Source organism: Vipera berus (assembly GCF_964194415.1).
Source record: "Vipera berus genome assembly, chromosome: 14".
Taxonomy (NCBI): Eukaryota; Metazoa; Chordata; class Lepidosauria; order Squamata; family Viperidae; genus Vipera; species Vipera berus.
Window position 1 is genome coordinate 1,582,956 of NC_138217.1, and position 17,568 is coordinate 1,600,523.

Genomic DNA, 17,568 nt, shown 5'->3' on the forward strand with positions numbered 1-17,568 from the left:
TCAGAGGGGCCTGGATGGAAGCAAGACCAGCAGGAGTGCACAGTGCCAGCCTCTGCTGAATAGAAGCCATACCTTGCAAAAGATTTCTGAAGGAATCCAAGGAAGAGCCTGCGGGGCAAGATTGGTGGAATTGAGCGGAAACCCCCCTGGAATTGGAACATTTCTCACACGGGGGTCTGGGGGGTTTCAAGAGGATCATGGGGTAGAAACCTCTTGAAGTACCAGTTTCACTTGGACCGTTTCTCCCTGATTGGAGAGCAAAAATGGTGCAAGACCTTGCAGGTAAACCCCCCAAGCAGAAGTGCAAAAAATGCCAAATAATTTGGTCCTTGTGATTTGCTTCTTTTCTATGTTTCTGCCTTTGGAGGAGAGTAGCTTTGAAAAACCATTAGGGCCATCTAAAGTTATAATAAAATGTGATTAAAACTAACACGAACCAATGCTCCATACATCTGAAAAATCAAGGGAAAATAATGAAAGGGGAAATGCCCTCAAAAGGGTGCAGGTGAGGAAGGACACCTTGCCTGGCAGAGACAGAAACACCAATGAAGAGGGAGGTGAAGCTGCCACACGTATCCACTGTCTTCTCATGGTGCAAACAGTTCCCACCATGGGGGGGGGGAGGACATTTCTGATGGCAGCCAAACAAAGCCCAACGATACAGTCCCCTACCTAACCCTCTTCCCCAAACTGTCCTGCATTTCAGGACTCGCTGTCCTTGTCCTTAGTCCCCCCCCCTGCCCCAGGAGGGGCTGGGAGAGTCAAGCCACCTTAGCAGAACTTCTGAGAGACTGAAGCTCCCTGTGAGGCCCTTTAGCTGCCCAGATGAAAGAGGAAACGGCACAAGCTGACTAAAGGGCACCCACCAGGGAGAGAGGTGGGCAGAGAGACAAGCTTAAAGTATCTGGCAGGCTATCCAGTTGAGGGACACCCTAAAAACTGCAAAACAGTTCAGCCAAAGAAAACTGCCTGTCCCTGGATCAGAAGGGGGCCCCTTTAACCCATTGGGGTGGAATGGAGGGGCCTCTGGCTGAACCCAACTCAACGGGGTGCCATTGCTTGGGGTGATCCTGCTGCAGCATTTTTCATAGCTCACAGTCCCATCCCGTTTCCCCCCCCCCCCCACCCTTACTCTGTTGAAGCTGAGTTGACGTTCTGGTTCTGGGGCAATTTTGCAACCCTCATGAAAAGCGAATGTCCCAATGAAACCCTCTGAATATTAAAGAAGCGGAGGAGTCCTTACCTTTCAGGATGTTGAGAATCAGGGCCAGCACAGGACCACTTAGAGGCGCACTGGGCACATACATGCTGAACTGGCCAAGGTGCACTTTTAAAGGGTTTTCTTCCAGGGTTGGTCGGTAATCCCTCAGATCCTCCATGGTAAGGATCCCACCTGGAACAGAAGGAAGGTAGTCCTGACAACTGATCACGTGGAAATGATGCATCCCCCCCCCAGCTCTGGCTCCCCCACTGCCAGGAGCACCGTCTTGCTCCCGGGGGAAGGTCACTCACATGGCGCCCAGATAATGGGAGAAGCGTTGGGCATCCTCTCCTAATATTTAACAATAAAAGCACATCTTCTAAGCTTTATCGACTCTTGTAGTATGCAAGCAACTACATTCCCCAGTGCAACTTCTTGGCGGGCTTTTCACGAAACGCCCAGCCTGCAGTCTCAGGAGCAGCTGATGACCTTGGTTCCCACTGGATAAAAGTTTCTTTAGACTAGCAAAGCACCTGACAACCCCCCTCCTTCCTTTCTATGCATCAACTGAAAATGAATATGGAAAATGGCCACAGCCATGCTCGTTTTTAAAGTTGACACAGGTGTTATGATGACCCAGAAGGTGGTTGAGGGCCAGTTAGAAAACCAAGGATGTCCATAGACAGAGTCCATTTCTCTTCTTGAGCTGAAGAAGGCTGGAGGAAGGGCTGCCTTCCCCTTCCCCACTCAGAAGTAGAACAAAATATAGTGACTGGAAGGATGAGAAATAGGTCCCGTGTTTTAGAACTACCCCTGCATGAAGCTCGAGAAAGGTACCATGTTTCCCCAAAAGTAAGACACTGTCTTACTTTCTTTTGGGCTCTGAAGTAAGCACAGGGTTTTACTTTAGGGGAGGGCTTACTTTTTGCCCATACTGACACCAGTAGGCCTGTGTAGACACCATGCAGGGTAAGGTTGCCACGCCCACCCCCGCCCAGATGCCCTCGCCTCCCCCAAGTTTTTTTTTTTACTAGTCTACCTTTCAGCTGCATTCCGTTTCTCCGTTCACTTCTCAGCCTTTGCCACGTGTTTGTGGGACAAAAAAAATAATCAGTCAGACTTTCTAACTTCTCGCAAGATCTCAAGGAGTTAGAAAGTCTGACTGAACTTTTTTTCCCAGTAGTCCCACAAAAACGTGGCGAAGGCTGAGAAGCGAATGGAGAAACGGAATGCAGCTGAAAGGCAGGTTAGCACCTGCCGCTTTGGTGGCTCTGTGGGCAGAGCTGCGAAGTTCTCTTCCCTGACACAGAAGAGAATGGACAGGTAAGGGGGGAACCTGCCCCACTTGTTCTGCGGCCACTTTCGGCTAAGCCGCATTGCTCTCGCCAATGGCACGGCCGTGTGGGTGGAACAATCCGGGTGGTGGTAAAGAACCGGTATAATGGCATGTGGCTCAGAAGGGGAGAGGATCCGCCAGGCCTCATGGCAGCAGCATTGGGTGTGACGTGGAAGGCGGCAAATGGCCACGTCGTGCCAGAAATGCCAGAAACCTCCTGCTCAATGCCGCTGCCATGAGGCCACGGAACAAGCCAGGCGACGGTAAGGAGCCAGTATACCGGATCCCCCTTCCCCCATCAGCTTCACCTCGTCACAGCAGGCCATTCGTGCAGGCCCTTAAGTAGGGCTTATGTTCAGGGGAGGGCTTATATTAGACCCACCCCTGAAAATCAGCTGGGGCTTACTTTCGGGGGCGGGTTTACTTTCAGGGAAACACGGTAGCAATAAACAGGCAAATGAAATATTTTAACAAAGGTGTACCCCTCTGACTGAAAAGGAGGACCCAGGTTTAGTTCTAAGGACCCAGCACACCCAATGGACCCTGTGGATGAGTCTCCATGTTGTGTACATTAGGTAGGAATTCAGAGGCTGTTCACACTAAGTGTATGTGTCCCCAAACCCTGCTTCTTGCTTACACACAATTTACAAGACATGCAGATTCTGGATGGCCATTCATTGTTTGCACCAGAGATGTTAACAGCCTGCATCCATCACTGCAAAACTATACATTTCTTTCTCTTAACTATGGCATTTAGCATGATTTCCACAGGGCAGTATAATCTTAAATTGTGTAAATGTGATCACTCCCAGATTCTTGTGTCTTCCACAGAATTCCCTCACCTACAACACCTAGTTCTTTCTGCCTGCCCTTCTGTGGGTGCCTGCCTTGCCCCCCATCATTGGTTCACCCAAGAATTCTGCAACTCAGCAGTATGCTTTGGCCACACAACGCTGGGCTCTTGTCAGCCCTCCTAGCTAACCAGACAGGAAGCACAACCTGATGAGCTAAAGCTCCTTTACTGTAAGGCTGCATTAACAAAATCTTGCAAGTCTGAAGACAGAAGCTTCCCTCGGCTACAAAAGTACTTGATCCATTAGTGCAGATCCATTTCTAAGTTTCTTCCTCTGTCCGTTTAGCCACTTAGGGACTCCGGCCTCTCTTGCCTGGTTGCTTCCTAGGCAGCTTCTCTTCCCCTCGTCCCCCAAGGTCACCCACACAGCCCATTACAGTTCTGTAGCAAGGCCACCTTTGCAGAGTGCCTCCCGCTCCCCACCCCGAGATAAACTATGGGGCAGTGTTCTCAGCAGGGTTTGAAACACCATCAGCTCTTTTGGAGCAAATATCCTCATTTATTATAATTTGCCATGGAACAAGTTTTGCTAAGTGGCTAGCAGAAAAAGCCCCCCTCCCCCGCAGAGAGAGGGTCCTTGGTATGTGTATGCAGACCTTCCAGCAGGGCAGACCCTGCCCTGGACTGGCTGCTGAGTGCAGGGATGCAACCCCCCCTCAGAGCCAGGACAGGACACAGCAGCACAGGACCAGCTGTTTTGCTGAACCAGAATGGAGGAGGAACAGCCAACGAGCCTCTCTTGGCTGCCTGAACTGTGGAATGCTCCCCGAGCAGACAACGACAACTGAGACCCTGCTTGGCCGATAGTTTGTGGTGCTCACCTGCGTCTTGGACCTCGGCCACCATCTGCTGTGCCAGGCTGCCGGTGTAGAAGGCGTCTGCACCCTGCTTGGCAATGGTCTCGTAGGTGCTGGCCAGTTTGGGCAGGCGGAGCAGCTGCTTCTCCCGCAGCACCTTCCCACTTTTGCAGAAGACCTGACTGAGGACAAAGGCATTACTGGAGAGAGAGCTGCAAGCTCTGCCAGAGTGTCTCAAAGAGGCGACACCTTCATCTCCCAGATTTCCCCAGCCAGAATTGCAACTGAACAGGACAAGTACAGAGTTCAATGGATAGTGAGGACTACAGAAAAAGCAATTGCTCCCATTGAGGACTGTATACTACATGAGCCAGAAAGAGGGCTGTGGAAGGGAAGGGAACAACGCGCCATGGGACAACTCACTGTGAAACAATTTAACAATTCTATTTAATTATTTAAAATAAATAAAAAAATATTTAAATTTTTGTCGATTATATTTCATTCTGTCCCTTCTTTTACACCCTTTCTTTAATGATTCTATCCCACCATTTCTTTGTTATTAGTGTAACTTTTGTCCTGCAATGAGTTGTCCTGTGGTGAGTTGGCCATGGTGAGTTGGCCGTGGTGAATTGTCAATAGACCCCTGTGAAAATATCTATGGACCCCTCACATTCTGGACATGAACTGTTTCAATTTCTGTCCTCTGGATGCCACAATAGGGCATTGCATTCCAAAATAATTAGACACAAAGATACTTTTTCTTCCGTCCCATCACTCTGCTGAACACAGCACCATCTTAGGCCTGAAGATACTTTACCCATGTAGTAGGGCTGTATTTATTTATTTATTTATTTTTATTTTAATTCCATTTATATCCCGCCCTTCTCCGAAGACTCAGGGTGGCTTACAAGCTTAGCAGTAGCCTTCATTCTATGTATATGCCTGCTTATTAGGGCTTTCACACACACACCCAAGCGGCATTATTACAAAGTCAGCTTAATTGCCCCCAACAATCTGGGTCCTCATTTTACCTACCTCGGAAGGATGGAAGGCTGAGTCAACCTTGAGCCTGGTGGGATGCTTATACTTATCTTCTCATCTTTCTCATCTTCCTTCTCCCATTGGTATCTATGATTTATCACTTGTTGTTATGTATTATGATTAATGATTGTAATTATGATCTATGATATATTTATTTTATTGAATTTATTGAATTTATATACCGCCCTTTCATTTGTTGTTTGTATAGATACTAAGAGCTTATGCACTGGAGACAAATTCTTTGTGTGCCCAATCACACTTGGTCAATAAAAAATTATTCTATTCTATTCCATTCCATTCCATTCCATTCCATATTTTCTATTCTATTCTATTCTATTCTATTCTATTCTATTCTATTCTATTCTATTCTATTCTATTCTATTCTATTCTATTCTATTCTATTCTATTCTATTCTATTCTTTCTGTTATTCTACATTCTATTCTATTCTATTTTCTCTTCTCTTCTCTTCTCTTCTCTTCTCTTCTCTTCTCTTCTCTTCTCTTCTCTTCTCTTCTCTTCTCTTCTCTTCTCTTCTCTTCCATTCACTATACAACACAGTCCCTGCCCTGGTGCATGTCTGCTTAAAATCTGGTACCTGCTGGGCTACATAAACTACATGGTGGGCTCTACTCTCCTGCTCCTAGGAACATTGGGGGTCCCTAACTTGGTGTGCCCCACTCAGTTAGGTTACCCCGGATAGAGAGATCTTTTAAAGCTTTTTTTCTGTTCAGAAAAAAGATGTTTGAGGGTAAACCACAAAGTGAGCGCAACCCCCCCCCTTTTTTTTTTAAGGTCAGTTTTATACTTTTTCCAAAGCATGTCCTGTCTTAGGGTGGTTTCTTGTGTGGAAACAAAATTCGAGGAAAAGAAAGTCATGACTCAGTATCAGGTATCCTGCTGCTCCTCGTTCTCCCCATAAAATTTAGCAGGAACCTACTTACGAAGCACATATAATTAGCTCAATCTCAGCCTCTCTCTTTCCTGCACCTCTTGCCTGTTGATTTCTAATCATCCTGCTCCATCACAGGCAGAGTCTCTCCCTGCCACGTATCCTCTTCTCGGTCAGCCACGTTCCAAGGGCCTCTCGTTAGCCTCCCTCACCCCAATTAGCTGAGCTGAGCTGCTGGCTGGGAAACCTCGCTGGCTGGAGCAAAGATAAGGAGGCCGCCTCACCCTTCTGCGCTTCAAGGAATCTGAGGAAAGGGATGCTGTTGAGGAGACCCGAACACGGCCCCATCCATCAACCTGGAACGTCCCGTCTATTTCTGTACTTTTTAACGCTACTTTCATATTTAGGCACCAAACCCTAAGGATGCCCTCGTGAAGCAGCAGAAGCAGCCAGATACACAGGGAACTGACTGGTCGCCTTAACCTGCCTAGGCAAAGAGGAAGGTTTGACCTGCTGATAAAAGGCCATGGGGCCAACACTAGGGTGGTTCTATGGGGAGTGCTGCAGGAGATTTTCCCCAAATCGCACTGTTAGATGTTTAGTGCCAGCCATTGGCAGTTCCCCAAAAGGGTCATCAGATGGAGGCAAAGAGGTTTCTTTGCTTCCACTGATGAGCCAAGGGTCCCAGACCCACAGCCCCATTGGCGAGAGAGTTTTATGGTCAAGGAGGGGCCAAGACCCCCCATAAATACCTCTGCACGAGGGGCTGCTTTTTGTTCTCCATTTTTCAGTCTCCAGTTCTATCTCTACTCCTAACCTCTATTTTAGTCATGTAATCCTAGCTTGTTTTGTTTTATTTTATTTCTCTCTCACATGCAGGCATGAATGCTTTCATGCCAAGTATTTCTTTCTCTTTGATCTATCTTGAATAAAACTAATATGATTGCATCTCTGCGTGATGCCTTTGCTTGGGAGCTCCTTTAACGATTCATTGTGAGAACACCTCACAAGTTGGTAGCAGAGGATGGTTTAAAGGAAAGCTTCCAAGCCAGCCAGGAACTAGCCAACGAGATGTCTGAAAGGCCCGGCACCAATCCATTTATAACAGATGGCAGGACTTCTACTATCGTGACCAGGAGTCATCGATCAAAGACAGCCTCCCTGCCTACATCCAAGACTTCAGTCCCTGAAGCAACCTCAGCTGCAGATGAAAGCACAAATGGCCTTCATCCCGTCAGAGGATCCAGCAGAGCGTCTAGGACCCCTTCACATGCCTCTCTACAACTGAACGCCACAGAGGAGAGCATAGAAGGATTACAGACTGTCCAAGGCTGCTCAGATGCTGCAGAGACGGACCTGGCTGAGACCAAACGCCGCGTGAGTAAACTGACTGCACAGGAACGTGAAGAGCTGCTTAAAGATATCCTTGCAATGCAGGAGGAGGGAGGGGCAGCCCAGGGAACAGCTCAGAAAGCCTTAGAACCCCTGGTGAGCCTCTCCCTAGAGACCACGAGGCCCCCAAATATGGCGCCCGCCTCCCTTAGTGACCCCGGGACCCCAAGGCTTTTGGCGCGAACCCGCCCCCCCAGCTGTGAGCTACAGCTTCCTGGGGCAAGCGGAAACAAGATGGCTCCGCCCACGTGGTCTGGCACAGGAAACAAGATGGCGGCCCCCACTATATCTAACAAAGACTTGATTTCTTTAAGTCTGGAAAGCCAGCAATCCGTGGCTTCCAACCAGAATAGCCTGCAGTCCCTGGCATACAGCAGAAATGACATGCAATCCCTGGCTTCCGAGCAAGACAGCATGTATATTACTGATTTCTCCCCCCCACAAAGCCTAAAATGCTATGATAGCAATGATGTCTGTCCAGCCAAAACTGTTACAACGGCTCTCCAGACAGCAATGCAAGCTCTGGCCACTGCCTTAGAGGCTAGCAAGACAGCGGCCAAGCAGACGTCGGGGGTGCCCACCCCCCCTCCAAGGCCTCCCATCCTCTCCCCAGGGCCCAACTGCCGGGGGGAATCCAGCCTGCAGCCTCCCAACAATCAACCCCCGAGGCCTCCCACCTTCTCTTCAGGTCTTCATGACCAGCGAGGGCAAAGAGAAACAGACAATGATGAAAATCCATGTGCTTGCAGCAACAAGAAAGAGATGCCGGCCGGCAAATCTGGGCTCCGCCCCCCCAATGCCTCATGGGAAGAAGGGAGAAACCCTGAACAACGCCCTCCCCCGGGTCACATGGTTCCCGGGCACGCCCACCTGGAGTCAATAAGTACTCAAGAAAGGATTCCCTCCTCGACCACTAGAGGGAACCCTTTCACTGAAGGACTCACTTCAGACTTAAGCATTTTTCCGCTTCCTTTTACATCAATGGACATATCAAAAAATTTTGAAAGTGGGTCTGATAAGGACTCTATTCCTGTAACAAATTTGCCAAATGATTTTAAAAAACTACAGCTGGATGGGGAGAATTATAGCAGTTGGAGTAAAGATATACAGCTACATCTCTTAAAGAATGGGATTCTACAAATGGTTCGGAACACCCCCCCTCCCCCATGGGGACGTCAAGAAGAGCTGCGACACTTGCAGGCTTATTCTGCTCTACTCAGTTCTCTGGACAATAACTTGTTCCCTAGCATTCCAGCTGGTCTCAGAGCTGCTGAGGTCTGGAAACTGTTATACAATTTATTCAACAGCAATACCATTGGTTCCATCACCAGATATACAACTGAGCTTTATACAACCAAACTGAAGTTTGGTGCCAGCATGCCTGAACATCTTGCAAAATTAAAGGCACTCAGGACTGTGACGTGTTTCTGGACTGTGCCATTTGCAAGAAAACAAAGAGAAAGGCTGCTCCTATATCAAAGGTGTCATCCCGTAAGACTCAACACCCTTACCAACTAGTACATGTTGATTTGGTTGGGCCTTTTACACCATCCCTAGGAAAGAAAAGGTATTTTCTCACTGCCGTTGATGATTTTTCACGTTACGGTCATGTGTATACTCTCACAGAGAAATCTGAAGCCTTTGACGCCATAAAGTCGCTGTACAACTTCGTAGAGACTCAGTACAAGACCAAGATCGCACAGTTGCAGAGCGATCGCGGGGCTGAGTTCATGTCTCAGAAGTTCCAGGACTGGGTAAGGCGTAAGGGCATCCGCCATTTTCTAACTGCACCGTTCACCCCGTCGCAAAATGGTGTAGCTGAGAAAAGGAATGGAATCCTGCAAACCATGATGCGTAGTCTGATTGCAGACGCGGGTGTCGCAGAGTCATACTGGGGGGAGGCAATTCATTATGCCAATTACATTTTAAACCGCACCTGGAGCAGTGTCGTGAACCAGACCCCATATTTCCTGGTTCACGGTAGGAAACCAAATCTGGCACATTTGCGTGTGTTTGGCTCCTATGCATGGGTACACATCCCCAAGCAGCTGCGGAAGAAGGGGAGATCTGTTTCCCAGAGACTAAGGTTCTTGGGCTATGCTCCTGGCTCCAAGGCCTATCGTTTCCTGGGAGAAGGGGGCAGGCCTGTGACTTCCCAATCTGCCTCTTTCGAAGAGGACTCCAATTGGACTCAGATCCACTCAAATGATCTGAGCCCATATGCCAACCGACCCAGCAAGGACACCCCGACCGCGACATCGCCAGAGGCGACCTCGTACCCTGCCACCGACGAAAGTGAGGAACAAGACGAAGATGCGTCCAGTCCCATGGAGGAAGACACACCGTCTTCACCCCCAGCGACACCTCAGAAACCCGCGGAAGAAAAGAGCGGTGAGTGGCAAAAGGTAAGGAGGTCAAAGCGGTCCAACAAGGGGGTCCCGCCAAAGAGAATTGACATTGGCCACATCGCGTCTGTCAACAGCGTTGTGGTCACCCCAAAATCCTTCTCTGACATCCAGGAGCTGCCCATCGAGGAGCAGGAGAGATGGCAGCTCGCGATGGAGAAGGAAATGCAGAGCTTAAAACAACTTAAGGTCTTCACCCCCCAGCAACCTCCAAAGGAGAGGAAAGTCATTGGCACAAGGTGGGTTTACAAGGCCAAACCACTTGCCAATGGCCTCTACCTATACAAGGCCCGTTTGGTAGCCCAGGGCTTCGCTCAACGTTATATGGAGGACTACTCGGAGACTTACTCTCCAACCGTCCGGGCAGAGAGCGTCAAGGCCGCCCTCGTGACTGCAGCCGCTCTGGGAGAAGAAGTCTTCCAATTTGACATCCAGACGGCTTACCTCCACGCCAACTTGGACCGGCAGATCTACGTGAAGGCTCCTCCTGGCTACCAGCAAGAAGGGGGAAATACATGGTTGCTTCACAAAGGGTTATATGGTCTTAAGCAGTCAGGGAAATTATGGTATGACTGTCTTAGAAAGAGTTTAGAACGAGTTGGTTTCTCAGAATCTCATGCAGATCAATGTGTTTTCACACGCAATTCCAAGGGAACCACAGAACGGGTGTTAGTTTATGTGGACGACCTATTATATGTAGGGCCTAACAAGGAAAGGTGTGATGAATTTGCAAAGGCCCTGGAAGAAAAGTTTACTCTGAAGTCTTTGGGGCGGGTTGACAAGTACTTGGGTGTGCATATTTTGGCCACTAAAGGGGGGTTCGCTCTATCTCAAAAAGAAAAGATAGAGGAATTACTGGCCAAATGCAAAATGACAGAATCTAATCCTACGCATAGCCCAATGCAAACTGACTTTTACAACCTCACCCATAAGGACGGTCCTGAGTTCACAGATAACACGCTCTACAGATCTGTGATTGGCTCCTTGCTATACATCAGCAATTGGAGCAGACCTGACATAGCTTTAGCTGTGAATCTATTGTCCAGGCACGTGGAACACCCAAAGGAATTCCACTGGACTGCTGTCAAAAGGGTGCTCAGATACCTAAAGGGCACAGCTGATGCTCTTCTCATGCTAGAACCAGAGAAGGGGAAGACGGCCCAGCTCTCCGCTTACTCAGACGCAGACTGGGCTGGCGACTCCAAAAGTAGACGGAGCACTTCTGGTTTCCTCATATTGCTAAATGGCTGCCCAATACATTGGCATGTTAGGCAGCAAAAATTTATTTCTTGCTCCACGGCCGAGGCTGAATTTGCTAGTCTGTCAGACACGGCCAATGATTTGACTTGGTTCAATGAGCTGATAACAAACATCTGGGCATCTCCCCCTCTGCCCATCCAAATTCTAGAGGACAACACTGCTGCAATTGCAATCTCGGAGGCTTATGCAGTAGGCTCCAGATCTCGCCATATAGACATACGCTATAAAAATGTCAGGCACCTTGCGAAAGAGGGTTTTATACATGTTGAGCACTGTAATACAGCTGACCAGATAGCTGATCTGTTTACCAAGCCTGTTCCCGTTGACCGGCACAACCTTCTGTGTAAGCGTTTGTGTTTGGCCTTCTGAATGTTTTCATACATGTCTATGACACCTGCTCGCCCCTTACATACATTCACTGGTCCCTGTCATTGGCTGGCAAGAAGGGGAATTGTTAGATGTTTAGTGCCAGCCATTGGCAGTTCCCCAAAAGGGTCATCAGATGGAGGCAAAGAGGTTTCTTTGCTTCCACTGATGAGCCAAGGGTCCCAGACCCACAGCCCCATTGGCGAGAGAGTTTTATGGTCAAGGAGGGGCCAAGACCCCCCATAAATACCTCTGCACGAGGGGCTGCTTTTTGTTCTCCATTTTTCAGTCTCCAGTTCTATCTCTACTCCTAACCTCTATTTTAGTCATGTAATCCTAGCTTGTTTTGTTTTATTTTATTTCTCTCTCACATGCAGGCATGAATGCTTTCATGCCAAGTATTTCTTTCTCTTTGATCTATCTTGAATAAAACTAATATGATTGCATCTCTGCGTGATGCCTTTGCTTGGGAGCTCCTTTAACGATTCATGAGGTGTTCTCACACGCACAATGGTCTTGAAAGGGCCTTCCCTTCTGATTTTGGATTCCAAGCCAAAAAGAAATATTCCTTTAACAAGATCCTGACCAACAGTTGCCATGGTTGAGAAGCCTTCCTTGCTTCCTTCCTTGCTTCCTTCCTTGCTTCCTTCCTTGCTTCCTTCCTTGCTTCCTTCCTTCCTTCCTTCCTTCCTTCCTTCCTCCCTCCCTCCCTCCCTCCCTCCCAGCTGGCCCCTGAGCCACCGCCTGCAACCCCCCTGTTGAGAAGAGGACACGTCTCCCCCCACCCCACCCCCAGCAGGGCATGACCTGCCTTGAGCCGAGGTGCTCCCCTGCCGCCTACCACAAGGATGGGACGCTTTCCACTTCACTGCTCCTGGACTCCAGGGCTTTGGCCAGGCCTTTACCAACAGGGAAGCCTCCTCTGGCTAACTGGATGCTGGGCTGAAACAGCTCCTTCCAAGGCAGTTTGCCATGCCGTTGGTGGGCCATTTCGTAGCCACGGATTTCTCCTGGAACCGCAATGGACAATCCACCTGAGCAGGCAAAAGACACAGAGATCAGGACTCTGGCCAGCCCACTCCCCTCTCATCCAGGACCATCAACATCATTTTGGTTTCCGCCCATAATCTGTTTTCTGCTTCACTATAAACTGAGTGCCCAGAGATAGTTTGCAAGAGTCATTGACTTAGGCAATGCATTCTTCCTGTTGGCCTCTGTTCTCCACCGGGTTTTGTGAGTGTTCAAGAAAGAAACACTCATTTTGAGTAGAGTTTTTAAGTAGCATGTAGTTTGTAGGTAGACATCTTTATTACTTGTACAATCAATAATTACTCTTAATCTTACCTGCAAAGTCTTTGCAGTTTCAAGGCCAAGAATCATAGGGCTAGAAGTGACCGTAAGGGGACCAACCCTGATGTGCAGGATCCCTAGAGTGTCTCTGATGACCATTCAGCTCAGATCACAGGCAGGAAGGTAAAGGTGGGTGAGTAGATGCACAAGACCACAGAAGACATGAGACACTCAGTGAATCTTCTTGCACAGTGGGTGGTCCTGGCCAGCCAAACCATCCCACACTTTCCTGAGCCTAGTCACCTTCAGACTCTCTTGCGGTCCATGGACCCTTGATCCCAAGCTCATGAGGAGGGGCCCCTATGTGCTGCCAGCTACCTCTGGCGGTGCCTGCCCCTTGCTTTACCTTTCTGGGACAGAGCGGTGTTGTTGCCAAACATGTCTCGGGATGCATTCTTGGGTGCCACTTCTCTGGCGTTAATGATTTCCACTTTCCCTTGGAAGGTAAGGAAAAAGGTAAGTTCTGCTGCCTCCCTTTGGGAGAGTTAATGCATAACCTATCCAAGCTTTCTGAGCCACATCTTCAAGGCATAATTCAAAGAAAGGTCAGGGATCGGCTTCAACTGTTTCTTTGCAAAGGTTTTGCACTTCAAGAACAAAAGTCATTATGGATGCCCTGCCTCTGTGCCGGTTCAGCAGTCAGTCACCAGCTACTTCTCTGTATATCATTTGACATTGACCTCATGCCTATTTTTTGAAACAGAAGCGTTACTTTTCAAGAGCTAAGTAACAACGTTTGGTTGAGCAGGCATATCTGAAATTTGAAAGCATTTTATGGGCAATATCGCCAAACAGGAGTAGGGGAGGTCTGTCAACAAAATCTCATTTAGCAGAAAAGAAGGAGGCCAGGCTGCTCTACTCCTCATGACCCCAGCCCCAGCTGTACCCCCATCTCGTTCCCAGAAGGCTATTTCATGTTCCAGATAACCTTTTGCGTGTGTGTGTCTCTGTGAAAAGTCAGACAACTTTCTAAGCTGAGTAGGGGTTGAATCACCCAAGTTTTCTCCCCATACCTGTGGAAGCAATGTGTATTTTTGGAGCATCCTTGGAAATATTTAAACATAGATAGACTCTGGCACTTTGCTGGCAGCATGCCAAGTTTCCCTTATCTTGGTGAATATTAACCCAAATGAGGAAAAGTCTCCAAGGTATCTGAGGCTGCTTATGTGAGCTCGTATGCTGTGCTACAAGCTCACAAATCCCTTCCATTTCTAATTATTAGGGTGGTGTACACAACCTATTTTAACACGTTGAACAAGTCAACCATTCCTTCAAGAGATCTCGTACAAGATCTTAGCATCTCTCTCTCTCTCTCTCTCTCTCTCTCTCTCTCTCTCTCTCTCTCTCTCTCTCTCTCTCTCTCTCTCTCTCTGTGTGTGTGTGTGTGTGTGTGTGTGCGTGCGTGTGCATGTGTGTGTGTGTATTGACTTATCACTCCCACTTGTTTTCACAACATAATGGTCTTACTCCCAGTGCCAAAAGTAGGCAAAGGCCCACTGATCAGCAGAGCTGGGAACACCATCCCTGTCTTCCGTGCACATTTTCCAGAATCCCCACACAAGGCCACCACAGCTCCTGCCCTCCTTACCCTCTGCTGAGAAGATGGTGAAAAAAAGGCCCCCTCCGATGCCCATGCTGTGGGGGTTCATCAGGCCCACACACAGGAGACTGGCAATGGCAGCATCCACAGCGGACCCCCCCTTCTGAAGGATGTCCCTGCATGGGGTGAAAGATGAACATTGGGTGGATTTTCCCAGGACACAGCTCAAGGCCTGGGCAGCAAGGAGAGAGAAGGAGATCACAGCTGGCCAAAGGAGTTCCCCAAAATTAGGAGAAGAAGATCAACTAAGGTGATTAAGGGCCTGGAGACCAAAACGTATGAAGAACGGTTGCTGGAATTGGATATGTCTTGTCTAGAAAAAAAGAAGGATTGGGGGTGACACGATAGCAATGTTTCAAAAACTAAGGAGCTGCCATGAAAAAAAGGGGGGCTGTCAACCTATTTTTTGAAGCACCAGAAGGCAAGTCAAGAAGCAATGGATGGAAACTAACTAAGGAGAGAAGCAACCTAGGATGAATTTCCTGACATAGCAATCAACCAATGGGAAAGCTTGCCTCCAGTTGTGGGTGCTCCATCACTTGAGATTTTTAAGACGAGACTGGACAGCCATTTATCCAGAATAGTATAGAGTCTCCTGCTTGAGCAGGGGGTTGGACTAGAAGACCTCCAAGGTCCCTTCCAACTCTGTTATTCCATTCTGTTCTGCTGCTTAAGGACTTCTGAGGCTGCATCTAGCCAGATGCTGGTGCTAAAGCAAGCCAGAAATTTTTTAGTTTTCTTAGGGCTGCAGGTCCCAGATCCAGAAGTGACTGGTGGAAGAAGCCAACATCATTTATAATTGGAATTAGGGTTAGGGTTAGAATTAGACGGGTGGGGAAGGCAGCTGGCCAGCCGATTGGTATCTACTGATAGATTTGTAATAAATGAGAAATGACTTTTTACACTCAATTATTTATTGAAGGACACGGAAACATCTTCATACCCCTAAATTATACTTCTGAAACAAAAGGGGTAACCAGGAGCAGTGAATGCTGTTCTGTGGGAGGGTTTTTGTTTATTCGTTTGTTGTTTGTTGTGCCTCCAAGTCAGTGTTGAGCCTTTGAAGTGCAGTTTTTTTGGCAAAGTTTTTCAGAGGTGATTTGCCCTGCTTCCTTCCTAGGGCTTAGAGAGAGTGACTGGCCCAAGGGGTGTCAACTGGCTGTGTGGCCAAGGTGGGGCTGAACTCACAGCTTCCCGGTTTCTAGCCTGTGGTCTTAACCACAACACCACAGCGGTTCTCTTTTATTTGCTGAAAAAGCAAATTCCTGTGGCAGATTTTACTTCAGATGTCATTTGGAGGCTGTCTGGATTGTGGATTTTGAAAAAATGAAGACTTGAAGCTTTTTCCTGCCACCTACCAGCAACACTTACCTCCCGATGACCGAACAGGGGCCTGCATCGGTAGCCACTGCTGCCTTTGCATAGATGTGCTTCTGTGGCTGTGGGCGCAGCCCAAAGAACAACCCAACCCCAATTGCAATGGCCAAGAGCACCGCCGTCAGGGTCCCGATCTTCAAGAGCTTCGTGTTCATATTTCTTGAGAAATAAAAGGAGAGGCGGATTAGCAGAACTGCCAGAGCAGTCAAGGCAGAAACAAGGACAGTTCACGCCGCAGAGGCAACCCTCCCCGAATGGCCAATCATCGGGGGGGGGGGAGCTCTGGCTAAGGGGTGGGTGAAGCTTCTTGTGATCAGTGGTTTCAGCTGGTGCACTGGCCTCAAAGGCTTCCTATGTTCTCATTCAGTTTCTAGAAATGTGACACTGCTGGGAGTCCCAGAAGACAGAAACACCACCGATTATTTCAAATAAGTAAGCACCGCTATAGATAACGGCTGCAAACCTCATATTGTCATCAAGGCTGGTAACAAAGATGGGTCCTGTGAACAAATAGGAAATCATGCTTCCCCCTGACCAAATCATCTAGTCCTCCTGCCCCCCACTGCCCGTCCTCTTCTGAGTTTCACCAGAGAGGAAGACCTCCAAAAAAGCCAGGGGAGCCTCAAGGCATGACAGGAACAGATTGTGCAGTCCATTGAGTGGTGCCTCCCGAACAAGGCACAAGCAGCATGACCTGATACCAGTACGGAGCCCCCCCCACCTGCAACCTGAAATTCAAAGCCTCCCTGCCCTCCCCCTCCCCAGTGTGCTGGAGGTGGGGTGAGATGAGGGACAGGAGATGTGTTCTTGGCACCATTACCTGCTGTTATATGGAGCAACGTCTGGAAGCAGGGCTCCTTCTGATCCCAAAGCAATCTATGGGGATTCCTTCCTTTCCTCCTTTGTGGAATCTCTCTGGAAAGAAGCAGCTGGGGAAGATCAAAGGCTTTCAGCTGTGGGACAATCTTTGTGCCCCAACTGCCCCCACCAAACAATTGCCCTGGTTGCAGTTCTCCGTGGATGAAGCCCTTGCATTCCAACTTGGGGGTCATTGGGAGAGGTCTCCAGCAGTTGTGGGGAAGACTCCATCCTGGACCACCAGACGAAGACTCTGAAGTCCTGATTTCCTGCTCCCAGCTGCTGCTGCTGCTGCTGCTGTTCAAGGTGAGAGCAGCAGGTCCCCACCAGCCCCATTGTTCCCTGCCTTGAGCGCCTATGGGGCTCGGCAGGCCTGCCTTCACCCAGGCCTGGTTCAGAGGGGCCCTGGCTTCCTGCAGCTTCTCCCTTCCAGAGGCTCCGAATGAATCAGCATCGGCAGGTCACCGACTTGCTGGCTGTGGGCACGGCCCCATCGGCCAACCCATCCCCCTGCCAGGGTGGGCTCCTGCTCCTCCTGGCTGGCCTTGCAGAGGACGAGAGGCTGCCTGAGTGGCCTCTGTCTCGTCTCTCTCCTGAAAAGGGTAGCACCGTGAGGGGGTCTTTCACAACCCTTCCCCACTACTTTTGTGAAAAGTGAGATTTTATTTCACTACAAAATGCTCTATTTGGCACCTGGGCATCCCTCCTCTTGAATTCCTGGTGTTTGAGTCTTAGTAAAAACATCTCAGATTATGCTCTTCATTGATTTAATGTTTGGAAAAATGGATCACAGGATGTTATCCAAAAGTGGAGATTGGCTTCTGAACATAACAGTTTTAGGC

General features: G+C 48.8%; 1 protein-coding gene across 1 annotated transcript in view; it reads right to left on the minus strand.

Moving 5' to 3' along the window:
• GGT1 (gamma-glutamyltransferase 1) overlaps positions 1-16,801 on the minus strand; it is a 30,512-nt gene extending 13,711 nt beyond the window's left edge. The window contains exons 1-7 of the mRNA XM_081339108.1: positions 16,689-16,801; positions 15,863-16,027; positions 14,480-14,607; positions 13,238-13,327; positions 12,383-12,575; positions 4,212-4,369; positions 1,244-1,393 (exon numbers count right to left, since the gene is read on the minus strand). Coding sequence (XP_081195234.1) covers positions 1,244-1,393; positions 4,212-4,369; positions 12,383-12,575; positions 13,238-13,327; positions 14,480-14,607; positions 15,863-16,023 — 880 coding nt within the window. The 5' untranslated portion in view covers positions 16,024-16,027; positions 16,689-16,801. The remainder of the gene's footprint in view (positions 1-1,243; positions 1,394-4,211; positions 4,370-12,382; positions 12,576-13,237; positions 13,328-14,479; positions 14,608-15,862; positions 16,028-16,688) is intronic.
• Positions 16,802-17,568: the final 767 nt, after the last annotated feature.